We start from the raw sequence: 14,219 nt of genomic DNA, 5'->3' as shown, positions 1-14,219 counted from the left end.
TTTTTGTCTTTATCATATTTTGGATTTTTTTTTTTTTTTTTTCTGTATTATCAAAGATCTGTTTTTGGTTTCATCAATGTTTTAATCATTCAATCTTCGATTTTGATGCTAGCTTGATTCTCTGAATTTATGGAAAATATCATATCATATTATATTTTATATATTTTGTTATATACTGTAGTTTCATATAGTTTATAAATCTCATCTTAATCTGTGAGACTGTGATACATCAAACAAAACACTTCTTCAAGACAACACTCTCAATCGGAATCAAATCAGACGGAAACACACAGTCCTGATTCTTCTCCGGCAACAAACTGCATGGCTCCGGCTTAACTCTGCTCGTAACTCCAGCAACATTTGTACAATTCCACTGCACCTTTTTAGCATTATCCGCCAAAGCCATAGTCACATTCGAAATACAAATACCCTTAAACGGATCTTTATCAATCCCGTCGAGACTCGCAGACATGGTCACGTTCTCAGCCGTCATATCACGGTAGTTTATATTAGTAACTTCCGGAAACGCCTTAGGATCGTAACCTTCGTCAGGGTGGCTGTTGTAGTCTCCATTCATCCAGAAAACGAATTTCATCGTCTTCATTGTGATCCTCCTAGCGAAAATGTCCTTTACGTAACCGCCACGCCCCGCAGCGGTTTTGATTCGGATGGCTGATTCTGTGTTGGTTAGAGTAACGTCTTCGATTCTAACGTCTTTGATTCCTCCGGACATTTCACTTCCTAACGCTACTCCTGCGCTCTTTGGGGAGATGCATGTGAGCCGTCGGATAGAGAGCTGCCTCGTCGGCATTCCGAACTTGATCCCGTATTGGTCCCAACCACTCTTCACGGCGATGCAGTCGTCTCCGGAGACTATGTAACAGTCTTCGATCAATGTGTTTTTGCAAGAATCTGGATGGGATAATCAAGAAACAGAGTCGTTTATTTAAAGTTAAACACACACAAAAACAGAGGATGAAACAATGTGCCACGTAGGATAATAATATTGCCACGTAAGATAACTAAACATTACCTGGATTGATTCCGTCGGTGTTAGGAACAGTGACGGGAGCAAGAATGGTGACGTGTTTGATGATGACGTTTTTACAATAGACCGGATGAATGTTCCACGACGGCGAATCGATCAATGTGATGTTCGAGATTTGAATTTTTTTAGAGAACAAGAGCTCGATCAAGTACGGTCTTGTCAACTTAAACTGCTTCTTTTTGAATTTATCCCACCAATACTGTCCTTGTCCGTTGATCGTCCCGTTGTTGCCTTTATAATCAAGAAAAACAATCAAAATCAGAATCGGAAATTTTCTGATTATATAATCTGACAACATGCATGGTGTGTAGTGTGATTGTGTTGGAAACTTACCGGTGATAACCACGTCGGTTAAGTTTGTACCGGAGATGAGACTGTTGAATCTCCCGGCTCCGTTTCCGTCTCTTCCCATCCCGTACGATGGCAATGGACCGATCACTGGCCATTCAGATTCGTCCTGTGTTTGTTCAAAAATGTTATAGGTGGAACCGAACCGGACGGTTGTATAATGCATACATACACTCGTTTTAATGCATTTAAGATGTGTATCAAGTAGGGAGAGGTGCTAACAGAAAAGAATTCTAAGTTCTAACGTCAAAACCCTCAATTAGACTAAATTTGTGATTCATTAGGAACAGTTTGATTTGGTCAAATCAGTATAGCTTGATATGGTATATATGAAATGTAAAGACGTTTAACTCGGATCCATCAAACCCTAAACCAAAAACTGATACAAAACTATTACTTGTTTGGTTACTACTGGATTTTTAAATATATGAATGAAACGGATTTAAGCACACACTTACCTGAGATGCAAGGATGGTAGCACCATGTTGGATGAACAAAGTAAAGTGGCTGGTAAGGTTGAAACTTCCGGTAAGCCATTTCCCGGGAGGAACTACGAGTTGAGCTCCGCCATCGGTTGCCATTTGGCTGAGCTTGCTTATGGCTTCCCTAAACGCTTTTGTATTAGAAGTTTTTCCATCTCCAACCGCACCAAAATCAGTCAGTATTGCACTATGTTTCCGACATCTCAACGCTTGGAACTCAATCTTGGAATCCACCTTTTTCCGGTGACTCCGGGATTCAATTGCCGGAAAATGGAATATAGCCAAAATGGCTAGTATAGCAAACACCGGCCTAATCATCTACACAACATACAAACATGCACATAGATGATTAAAACTGACGATGCTATATTGAAAATTTAAATTAATCAAATTAATATTTCCGTGATGTATTGGTTTAGATAATTTGAACTTCTATAGATTTGATAACGAACAATAACGCAAATTATTAGCGGATATAAAGATGTTTACGACAAACAAGTAAATTAGGACAATATTATTTTGGAGGAAAAATGAGAAGAAGAATCTGTTGTTTACCTTAAGATACTTTAACCTTTAAGAACCAAAGAAAGAACAGAGAAATATATGTCTTCCTTCTGGTCTAATTGTCTGTGAGAGATAACATAAGAGATCCATATATATTTTTAGATTTCTTTTGCAAACACATTAAGGAATATAGTCTTTTATCTTCCGATTGCAATTATGTAAAGATTTTTAAAAAATCCAATTGTAATATATTAATTAATAATTTTCCTAAGAAAATAACCAAAGAGTATAAAATAAGAAAGTTATAATAAAAAGACTATCTAAATATATATATATATCAATATATCTCATATAATCCATTTAAGTATAAAATCATATGATTTCTTTTCCATCTTTACAAGAATACAATTCTAAATTTGGAATTCTACAATTAAACCTCTTGGGATTAGCAGGACTCCCATTGCTGACCTGCTTTTTACCAACTTTATTTTTGGACCACTATATTTATAGAGATATGTTATTTTTTTTTTTGGGATCAATTATAGAGATATGTTATTAAATGTATGGATTTTATATCATTGAGAAAATTGGAAAAATATTTAAGTTTAAGATTTCATTTTCTATACTATATCTGTCATTGGTTATTGAGAAACAATCCTAAAATAATAAATAAAGTATCATGAATTATATTCAACAAAGTTATTAGTTAGGACTCATATTTATCAACACACTACACATGTTGACTAACTTTAGAATAATGCATCTTTAGCAATAGAAATTGGCCACATCTTATTTTCTTTTGGCTTTTGCACACTTGATAGATTACATATATATATATATATATATATATATATATTTGTTGATAATTTAATTGGTTTGCTTTCCAAGAGGAGGAAATAAATACTAGGAATCCCTTATATATTAATAGATAAGCACTCTAACAAAAAGCTTATGTGTCGTGCTGACATAGCTTTTGTGCTTTTTTTACATCTTATTATCATAAAATATGTCATTGACAAATATAAGACAATGCTATTTTCTATTAGTTTTTAAAAATCAAAGATTTAATCAGTAATTAAAACCCATAAATATATTTAATTATCAATTTTATAACATATTTAATTATTAGAAGTAAATTACATTTCACAAACAATAAAAAAATTATTCATTTAGTTACCACTTTTATACATTTTCTCATTGCATTTTTTAAATTTAGGATTAGTTTAAATTATACCGATTAGTCTAAAAATTCCCTATACATTAATAGAGAATAACTCACACAAAAAGCTGATGTATAAAATAAATACCCTTACATAGCTATTGTGCCTTTTTTTAATAAATACCCTTACATCTCATTATCATTTACATAAAATATGTCATTGACAAATATAAGGCAATGTTATTCTCTATTGGTTTTTAAAAATCAAAGATTTAATTAGCAATTAAATCTAGAAATGTATTTAATTATCAATTTCATAATATATCTAATTATTAGAAGTAAATTACATTTCACAAACAATAAAAAAATTATTCATTTATTTACCACTTTTATACATTTTTCTCATTGCACTTTTTAAACTTAGAATTAATTTAAATTAAACTGATTAGTTAAAAAAATATTGTTTTATCTATTTAATGGTATAGTGATGTAGATAATAATGTGAATCATAAAATATGTGAATTTTTTTTTAGAAACACAAAAAGATATTAAAACTTTTTACACCAACTTACATTCTTTTCCAAGTTCAAATATTTCACGGGTGAAACATATTTTATAAAAAAATAAACGCAAATTTGAATAAACAAAAAATAAACTTTACTTACATATTTTGTTTTATACAAAAAATCTTAAATCTCAAATAATAATTTTATTATAATATTTTATTTAAACTGATTTATTCCACACATAATACAGGTTGGAACCTAGTAAATTTATTAAACTTTGGTCTAGACATTCTTAGGGTTTGAGATAAATTTGCATAGGTCAACGTATTTCGCTCTTAAACTCATGGATTTTCTTTGTATAATATGAAACCGCAGTAAATAATACATATACATACATATGTTTTTTAAAAGTTCCATGCAGTTGTCTTCATATGTATAGAAAAAAAGACGAACCTTCTTCTGACTTCTTTTTTTTTTTTTTTTTTTTTTTGTAAAAGTTCTTATGACTTCTTGATTGGTGCCGATAATGATAATATTAAGTAATATAAAACTGTATGTTGGATCTAGTTAATATTTCTTTCCAGTTTCTAAATTTTCATAATTTGTCTTCTACAAATGCTTTAGCAAGCAAGCCTTTATTGAAATTTGAACGTCAGCTAAAACGAAAAAGATGAACGCCTGGGTTTCTTGAATTTTTATATATATACAAATGTTACATTTTAGTTCTTTCATATTTACATTATGGACTATATAAATCATAAACCTGCGCACGTTGCATATCCTAATCTAGAGAATATGAGCACGACATCTTTTTAATACAACATTCTCAATAGGAATCTTTTCCGTCGGAAAAGTACACCCAAACTGAAGTCCCGTATCCGGTAACAAACTGCACGGCTGCGGCGTAACGCTTTTCGATTTTCCGACGATATCCACACAATGGAACTGCTGCTTACTCGCATTCGGAGAAAGCGATATACTAACATTCGACATGCATAAACTCGTAAAAGGATTGCTTTTCATCGCTTGGAGCTTCGCCGAGGTGGTAACATTCTCAGCCTTAATATCTCGGAAGTTGATATTGGTAACGATCGGCTTGGCCTTGGGAATATTGTATCCACCTCTTGGTACTGATTTGTGTGATCCCGTCATTAAGAAAACGTATTTCGATGTCTTGATCATGAACCTCCGAGCCCAAACATTTTGAACGTTACCGCCGCCGTCCACAGCGGTTTCAATCTTGACAGCGGATTGTGTGTTGTATAGATTTACGTCTTCGATTCTTACACCTGAAATTCCTCCGGACACTTCGCTTCCTAGGGCTACGCCTGCACCGTTGGGGGCATTGCATGAGAGCCGTCGGATCATAAGCATTTGGATTGCCGTAACAACTGCAATTCCACTCTTGAGGCCGACGCAATCGTTGCCAGAGATTACGAAGCAGTCTTCTATTAGTGTGTTGACACAAGAATCTGTGGAAGGAACCAGTGGTAAATTATACATTTTGATTGTATACAGTTTAGTTCATAATATTACGTAACAAAAAAAACAGACATTTTAATTTTTTTGCAAACGTATATAAACATTCAAGACTTTAATACGTTCTTATTATAAAACTAAAGATTGGTCATTTCATTTATTCTAATGTTAACTATAACAGAAATAATATAGAAAATGTCGTTATATCAGTTGTGTAGACAATATACCTGGATTGATTCCATCAGTGTTAGGAGAATCGATAGGATTAGATATTTTAACATCTTTAATGATGACATTTCTGCAATACACAGGGTGGATACTCCACATCGGAGCATCAAACAAATTGATATTCGAGATCTGAACGTTTTTGGAGGACTCAATCTCGATCAAACATGGGTCTTTGTATCGACTTGAAACCACCATTTCGATACTTTGCCCACCATGACTTCCCTTGTCCATTGATTATCCCTTTGTCACCTAACGAATAACGTTTGGTTGTATAAAACAATATTCATTTGATTAGGTCGAATGCCTATTAAATTGTATGATGTATGTTAATATTTTCTCGTGTGTGCTTAATTAATTACCACTTACCAGTGATAACATCATCAGTTAGGTTTCTTCCGTAGATTAAACTAGCAAACCTTGTATCTCTGTATGACGGCAACACTTGAAGCATGGGATATTCAGATTTGTCCTGTTTGTTTCAAACCAAATGTTATTTATCCCAAAGAGAATACAATATATATTATATACTGATACGTACTTCAATAAATTAGTATATTTCTTCAATCCTAAATTAATTTTTCAGTTTAATTTGTATAGCAATAAACTAATAATATATCATGATCCAGAATGTTATTAATTTATATAGAGGTTTTACGTACTTAATTAATCTTTGTATCTACATATCTATTTATTTTATGAATATCGCAATTAAATATCTGATTATAATTGGGATATATATGAGTAGTTACTATATATAGAGAGGCTAATTATAAACCTAGCAACAAACATAGACATTACCTGAGAAGCAAGGATGGTTGCACCTTCTTTGATGTGCAAAGTAAAATGGCTGGTGAGGTTGAAACTTCCGGTGAGCCATTGCTCTTTCGGGACAATGAGTTGGCTTCCACCATCGGTTGCTTTCAAACTAAGGTTTTTTATAGCTTCTCTAAACGTTTTCGTGTTTGAGGTTTTTCCATCTCCAATACCTCCGAAATCCGTCAAAATTGCGCTATGTCTCCGACACTCCAAAACCACGTTTTCAACAAAATCCCTACCAAGTGTAGGATCCCGAGATGAGTATGTCTTACTGCTATTGAGTGATTGTGATTCTATCACCGGAAAATCCAATATCACCAAAACTACTAATATGCAAAAATTTATCCGAATCATCGCTGAAAAACAAGTGAATCATTGTCCGTTATTTAATATCGAAGCTATAACATATAAGATTTATATTTATTATTGAAAAAATAGAGAAAGATATCTGATTACTTACCTTTAAAATTCAGAGTTTGAATACGTAATCCAAGGTGTTTATCAAAGATGATAGTCAATGTCGTAACTTGTATAAAGAGTAGGACTAAGTTGCTTAATTTATAGATGTGTAATGGTTTTACCAAAATAAGCGAGAGCTATAACAAAACAAACGCACGGCTCCATATCCTTTTATTTATAGTAGAGGCTACATTTAAACGCTCTCTTTATTTTATTTTGGCTACATTTGAACCTGATGATAATTATAAACGATTGCTTTTAATTATAGATGAAAAGAGTTCAATTTTAGGAGTCTTAATCCAAAATTACATAAAAATAAAAATCAGTTCCACCATTATCAATTATAACCAAAAATTTATAGATAAAAAAGATTTCATTTTCACTCTTTATTAAAAAGATTACTATATATGATGTATGAACACTACAAGAAAATCGTGTATTTATAGCATAAGAAAATAGCGTTTTAACGCTTTATGCTATGTTAAATAAACGTGAAATTATAGATAGCGTTTATTTATAAGTAGACGCTATAAATATATCGGTCAAACTTCAAAATTTTAACGCGGAAAGTTTTTGGGTTTCGCGGGTCTCAATTAATAGCATATCTCATAAAAAACGCTATTGAAATAAAAAGCGGGAATATATTTTTTATTGCCCGCCTCACCATTTGGAAAAAAAAAAAAGAAAAAAAAAAAAGAATACTCACTCCTCACTTACTCACTCGTCCCACATTTCTCAAAATTTTGGGTTCTCTCGACTCCTCACCTACTCACTCGTTTCACCTTCTCAAATTTTTTCAGTCTCTAATTTCTCAGTTTTCAATTTCTAATCTCACTCGTTTGATTTCTCATTGGTTTGGTTTTACTCGGAGCCTCACTCGGATCTCTAATCTGTCAAGCCTCACTCGAAGCCCCAGTCGTCGATTTCTGAAAACCGAAGGTGATTAATCGAATCGAATCGACGACTAATTCTTTAATCGAATCGACGACTGTTTCTTTTTTCTTCCTTCGTTTCTTTTGTTTAATCACTGTTTGGTAATCGATTTGTTTCTTTTGTTCTTTTGCATGCAGATTTCAGGATTCGATCTGATTCGATCTGAGTTTAAGGTACTGAAAATTTACTTTTTCTTTCTTAATATTGTTCTAAATTTTCGTTTTGTGTGGGAATATTAGATCTAATTAAATTTGCGTTTTCGTTCTAACACAGTTTTTTTTCAATTTTACAGAGATTTTTGTAAGTTCGCGAAGACTTAAGATCTTTTCATCTGGTGAGTTATTATTTAGGAGTTTAAGTTTTTTTATTTAGTTCTTGTTCTCTTCGATCTGTGTTTTTGATTGACAACCCTGTGTTCATGGTCGATTCAACACTGTGTTCGTGGTCGAGTTTTGGTGGTTTTGTAAGATGGACAAGTCTTGGGTCTGGCTTCCAAGGTATGAACTTGTCTTTTTTTTCCTTTCTGTTACATATTTTTCCTTTTATGAGAATTAACCTTTGAAATTTTTTTCACTTGAAGGGCCATGAGTTTCAGACAGGGGCAACTAATTTTGTGCATGCATCTGCACTGAGATTGGGTAATCCTAGTGACATCTTCTGTCCCTGTATAGATTGCCGCAATATGTGCCATCAGCCGATAGCTACAGTGTTGGAACATTTAGTGATTAGGGGCATGGATCAGAAATACAAGATAAATTCATGTTGGAGTAAGCATGGGGATATTAAGACTGATAAGTCAGCAGAAGATCCGAAAGTTGAGTTAGATGTTTATGACTTGATTAGGACAGCTTTCATTGATGGTGATTCTCAACCTATGAGCTACTTTGGAGATCAGGCAGATGTTGTTGATGGTGGTAGTGAAGAGTCTGAGTTTAGGAAGAAGCTCGATGATGCTGAAACTCCACTATACTCCAACTGTCCCAACTACACGAAGGTGTCTGCAATTATGGGGCTTTACCGCCTCAAAGTCAAGAGTGGAATGTCAGAGAACTATTTTGATCAGCTGCTGACGATGATTCATGATATGCTTCCCACGGATAATGTTCTCCCGCAATCAACATATGGGATAAAGAAGTTCCTGAAGATGTTTGGCTTCGGATATGATATGATTCATGCATGTAAGAACGATTGTGTTCTATACCGGAAGGAATACGAGGCTATGGAAAGTTGTCCAAGGTGTAGTGTATCAAGATGGGAGAGGGATAAGCAAACTGGTGAGGAGAAAAAGGGGATACCAGCCAAGGTATTAAGATATTTTCCAATCAAAGACAGATTGAGACGGCTCTTTAGATCCAGAAGGACGGCTGAAGAGGTTCGTTGGCATTTCAACAATAAGAGTTTAGATGGTACCATGAGGCATCCAATGGACTCTTTAACGTGGGCCAATGTGACTGATAAATGGCCAGAGTTTTCAGCTGAACCAAGAAACCTCCGCCTTGGTATCTCTACAGATGGGATGAATCTTTTCTGCCTTCAGTGCAGCACATACAGCACATGGCCAGTGTTCTTAGTTAACTATAACATGCATCCAACATTGTGTATGAAAGCAGAGAATATAATGTTGAGTCTGTTGATCCCAGGGTCTACATCACCAGGCAACAACATTGACGTCTATCTAGCTCCATTGATAGATGACCTTAAGGAATTGTGGAATGAGGGACTTGTGGTTTACGATTCATTTATGAAGGAGAATTTTACAATTAAAGCAATGTTGTTGTGGAGTATCACTGATTATCCTGCTTTAGGAACATTAGCTGGGTGTAAGGTGAAAGGCAAACAGGCGTGTGTTGTGTGTGGAAAGGATACACCTTTTAGGTGGTTGAAATTCAGTCGGAAGCATGTTTATTTGGGAAACAGAAAAAGACTTAGACCTGGACATCCTTATAGAAGAAGAAAAAAATGGTTTGACAACACTGTGGAGGAAGGAAGTGCGAGTAGAATTGAAAGTGGAGCAGAAATTTTTAACATACTCAAGGATTTGAAAGTTGAGTTTGGCAAACCGTTTGGGGAAAAAAGTAAAAAGAAACGAAAAGGAGTATCTGTTGATGAGGTACCTTTGGACGAAAAAGACGATGAAGACAATGATAATTGGAGGTGGAAGAAACTGTCCATCCTATTCGAGTTACCTTATTGGAAGGTAAATATTTACTAAGTCTTTCAATATAGTAGATTTCAATTATTTTCTACTTGCATAATCTTTTTGAAATTGACTTTTTCAATTGGTCTTTATCTTACATGTTGGGGATGCTGTGGGAACGAAAATTGCATGGCCAACTGATAAAATGATATTGGACAATGATGCAACATCCCCAATTGAAAATCAATCAGCTGGTTCATCGGTAATGTTTTACTTTGACTCTTACATTATTATGAGATTGTAGATAGATTTTAAAAATGTCATTTTTTTTATTGACTTAGGCATCACATGATAAAATCATCATCTTTGATTGGAATGCGGAGGATGTAGTAGTTGCTGAGGGTCGTTTGTGGTCAATGGATCCGCAAGAAAAGGCCAACAATATCTGTCTCGGACCTAATGCTGCAATCGTAAAGGTTGAGAAGGTCGTTAAACATGACGCTTATTTGTGGAGACCTACTGATGATATGGTCTTGATGGGTGATGCACTTTATGCCTTCATCGCATGGCCAATAAAGAAGATATTGCTGACTAGTATTATACATCCAACAAGATCATCATCACCAATAGCAACATCACCTGGGGTAACAATTCTATCTAATGCTTAAGTTTATATTTATTGTTATTGGTGATGGTCACTTCTGATATAAGTGTCTGAATTGTTTGGATTATAGACTGTAAGTTGCAGCATCAACACCACCAAATCAGATGGAAAGAAAAAGTGCATGCTGTTGGATTGTAATAATTCAGGACAAGTAGTTGCAGAAGGCAGGGTTTGTTCAACCAGACGACAAGATCCACTTTGTCCCCTTAGGTCCAAATGCTAGCAAGGTATGGATAGAAGTATCAAAGATTGGAGATGCAAAAGTGTGGAGACCAAATTCAGAAGTGGAGTTAGTTTCTGATGCTTTAGGTACAACAGTTGCGTGGCCTAATGATAAACTTGTGTTTGTGTGAAATTGTGGTGTACTTTGAGCCTGTATGGTTGGATTTTGATTTATTAGTTTATGCCTTTAGAACATTGTAAACTTTGATTTTAATTAATGTGTTTAGGATTTAATGGTTTAACCTTTTATATTTAAATACATAAAATAATAAATTAATCAAAAATCAATTAAATTGACGACATAAAAATAACATAATGCGAATGCTATTTGAAAAAATAATTATAACATTAAGTAACACTATTAAAAAATTAAAATAACAAAACAATATTGCTATTGTAAAAAGTAATATAGCATGTGTACAAACGCTATTTTATATTACCAATAAATAGCATGCTAGAAAGCGCTATCTAATGTGCCGGACCTATTATCGCGGTCGATGATAGAGCGTTTACTAAAACGCTATCATACCGTTCGATAGCGTTTTTCCGATGCTAAGAATACACGATTTTCTTGTAGTTGAAGAATGTTTAAAAACCGCATGAGTGGAATGTGGATTACAAAGAAAAATAACCCAGCAACACAAAAATATAAGAAAATGGTGGATTGCATTGCTATGCATGTCTTTTTTTTTTTTAACAGCTTTCTTTCATTTATATTGAAGAAATATGATCCTCATGGAGGAGGTTTACAATACAAGAAGGAACAAATTGATGATAAACATGTTGTTCTGTATTTGGAATAAAAGCTTTTGTTAGACAATCTGCTACTTTATTGTTGTTTCTCCTTGTCCATTGTATTGTTGCTTGCTGAAATTTGCCTTTCCAGTATTGGACTTCTCTTACCCAATTGTGCATTCGGAAGTTTTTGGTCTCAGTATTAACTAACTTTTCCATCATCTTATTATCCCCTTCAAATACAACATGTTGGTAACCTGCAAACCACATTTGTTGCATCGCCGTTGTGAGGCTTTGAAGTTCTGCTTCCAAAACTGTTGAAACATTGGTTTGTCTACTCTGTCCTGCTATTAGATAGAAACCTCTTTCGTCGCGTGTGATCTAAGCTGATTGTCCATTATTGCCTTGATTGAATTTGCATTCATAGTTGCACTTGACGTAATTTGCTGTAGGGCGTGTCCATTGTGATCTTGGTGTTTGGTTTCTCCGTTTGGGTGCCTCTCTCTGTATACTGGTTAGTGACTCGCCCATATATCCACCCATTCCTTAGCTTCATCCACAGCCAAGCTAAGATCTTTTTGCCATGTGAAATCTCTTTGTTGAAATATTAATTGATTTCTGCTCTTCCATATCCTCCATAATATCCACAAAGGTATAAGTCGCTCAAGTAATGTGAGGGACTGATCATTATAGCAATCAAGAATAGCCTGAAACTTCATCTCAGTCGGGGTTATTGGAGAGCACAAAACTTGGTTTAAGTATTCACTTCGTCTCCAGATTTCTTGTACATGTTGGCATCCAAAGAATAGATGTTATGTTGTTTCAGTGCTTTGGTGGCATCTTAGACATAATGATGTAGTTGTTATTCGGCGTTGTTCTAGAGATGATCCAGTTGGAAGTGATGTGGAGATGATTCACCAAAGGAAATGTTGGATTTTTGGTGCTGTTTTGAGTTTCCAAATAGCATTCTTTAAGTTCCGAGAACCAGGGATGTGTCTTACTCTTTGTCGGTCATTTGAGAGATTGTAGGCTAAATAGTAACCTGACTTCACTGTGTAGAATCCAGAATCTGTATAATGCCATCCCAGTAAATCAGAGCAGTCTGTTGGGCTCAATTTTAGTTGTTGTATCAGCACTTGATCTTCTTCAACAAAAAGTTCTTCAATTAGCGCCATGTTCCATCTAAACGGTTGGTCATCAAGCGTTAACTCATTAACATACTTCAACTCTGTTTCAATGCCTTCTTTATATCTTGGTGGATTTGTTGGTAACCAAGGGTCTGATATTATACTCGTAATCTGACCATTTCCAAGTAGGAATCTCAAGCCTTTCTTCAAAAGATCACGGCCTTCCACTAACGACTTCCAGATAAATGATGATTTGTTTCCATTGCCTGCGTTAAGTATGTGATCATCTGGAAAATACCTTGCTTTGAGGAACCTAGCCACTAGACTATTTGGAGCTTGTAGAAGTCACCATACTTTCTTCCCTAGTAAAGCTAGATTAAAGTTTTCCAAATCTCTAAAGCCAAGGCCTCCTTCCTGTTTAGATGCACTTAATCTATCCCAAGAAAACCAGTGAATTGATCTTTGTCCTCCCTTTTTGCTCCACCAAAATCTAGCCAAAGCACTATTTATTTCCTCATAGACTCTTTTTGGCAACTTAAACACATTCATTGTATAAATCGGCATTGCCATGGCTACTGTCTTGAGCAGGATTTCCTTCCCTGCGAGCGATAAATAACGATGTGACCACCCATCAGTCCTCTTTTTGACTTGTTCCACCACATAGTTGAACACATCTTTTTTCTTTCCTCTGATCTGCTCCGGTAAGCCTAAATACTTACCACAACCACCATCATTATGAATATTTAGTATTCTCCGAAGTCTTGTTTTGACGTGTTGGGGAACCCTCGATCCAAAGGTAATAGCCGACTTGTTGAGGTTGACTGCTTGTCCGGAGACTCGTTCATAATCAGATAGGATCTTCATTATTGTCAAGCAAGACTTTGTGCTAGCATGGCAAAAGAATAATGCATCATCAGCGAATAAGAGATGATTGATTGTTGGACCGGTGGTACTAATCTTCATTCCTTTCAACTTATTTCCTCTTTCAGCCTTCTGTAATAGATGACTCAGTAATTCTGAACAAAGAATGAATATGTATTGTGATAGTGGATCGCCTTGTCTGATGCCACGTTCTGGAGTGATCAGTCCTTGAGGGATCCCATTTACCAGCACCGAAAGTTGTACTGTTTCCACGCATTGCATTATCCAATTGATCCATGTGGCCCCAAAACCCATGTGTTGCAGTGTATCCCGTATAAACTGCCACTCCATACGATCATATGCTTTTGAAATATCTGTTTCGACAGTCATATATGAGTTTGCCCATCGTTTCCTCTTTTTCAATGAATGGAGCATCTCATGCGCTATGATCACATTATCCATAATATTTCTCCCAGGAATAAAAGCTGCTTGTGTCTCAGAGATGATTGAA

General features: G+C 34.9%; 3 protein-coding genes and 1 pseudogene across 4 annotated transcripts in view; 2 read left to right on the top strand and 2 right to left on the bottom strand.

The window, feature by feature from the left end:
- LOC104711390 (small ribosomal subunit protein uS17z) overlaps positions 1 to 14,219 on the top strand; it is a 52,668-nt gene that overhangs the window by 31,483 nt on the left and 6,966 nt on the right. The window lies entirely within an intron of this gene.
- Positions 127 to 2,892, bottom strand: LOC147938747 (putative polygalacturonase). The gene is made up of 6 exons (XM_087465337.1): positions 2,819 to 2,892; positions 2,434 to 2,505; positions 1,855 to 2,196; positions 1,382 to 1,505; positions 1,034 to 1,279; positions 127 to 912 (listed from the first exon to the last, which is right to left on the bottom strand). The coding sequence occupies exons 3-6, from the start codon at positions 2,194 to 2,196 to the stop codon at positions 230 to 232; spliced, it is 1,395 nt and encodes a 464-aa protein (XP_087321463.1). The 5' UTR covers positions 2,434 to 2,505; positions 2,819 to 2,892; the 3' UTR covers positions 127 to 229.
- LOC147938746 (putative polygalacturonase) lies at positions 4,834 to 6,924 on the bottom strand (annotated as a pseudogene). The gene is made up of 4 exons (XR_015566257.1): positions 6,553 to 6,924; positions 6,121 to 6,223; positions 5,754 to 6,003; positions 4,834 to 5,519 (listed from the first exon to the last, which is right to left on the bottom strand). The product of XR_015566257.1 is annotated as a putative polygalacturonase (transcript).
- On the top strand, positions 8,390 to 11,116 carry LOC104715439 (uncharacterized). Its single transcript, XM_087465752.1, has 5 exons — positions 8,390 to 8,469; positions 8,543 to 10,159; positions 10,441 to 10,743; positions 10,834 to 10,836; positions 10,919 to 11,116. The coding sequence occupies exons 1-5, from the start codon at positions 8,431 to 8,433 to the stop codon at positions 11,114 to 11,116; spliced, it is 2,160 nt and encodes a 719-aa protein (XP_087321878.1). The 5' UTR covers positions 8,390 to 8,430.

Source organism: Camelina sativa, chromosome 9 (assembly GCF_030686135.1).
Source record: "Camelina sativa cultivar CO46 ecotype springtype chromosome 9, ASM3068613v1".
Lineage (NCBI taxonomy): Eukaryota > Viridiplantae > Streptophyta > Magnoliopsida > Brassicales > Brassicaceae > Camelina > Camelina sativa.
The sequence above is the reverse complement of the archived record's forward strand: the minus strand, read 5'-3'. Positions and strand labels throughout refer to the sequence as shown.

Excerpts from the sequence above, each read along its gene's own strand:
- LOC147938747 (XM_087465337.1), bottom strand. The coding sequence starts at position 2,196 with ATGATTAGGCCGGTGTTTGCTATACTAGCCATTTTGGCTATATTCCAT. Across the intron at positions 1,280-1,381 it reads AACCGACGTGGTTATCACCG|GCAACAACGGGACGATCAAC; the intron begins GTAAGTTTCCAA and ends TTGATTATAAAG. Across the intron at positions 913-1,033 it reads CACCGACGGAATCAATCCAG|ATTCTTGCAAAAACACATTG; the intron begins GTAATGTTTAGT and ends TATCCCATCCAG.
- LOC104715439 (XM_087465752.1), top strand. The coding sequence starts at position 8,431 with ATGGACAAGTCTTGGGTCTGGCTTCCAAGGTATGAACTT. Across the intron at positions 8,470-8,542 it reads GGCTTCCAAGGTATGAACTT|GGCCATGAGTTTCAGACAGG; the intron begins GTCTTTTTTTTC and ends TTTCACTTGAAG. Across the intron at positions 10,160-10,440 it reads TCGAGTTACCTTATTGGAAG|GCATCACATGATAAAATCAT; the intron begins GTAAATATTTAC and ends TTATTGACTTAG.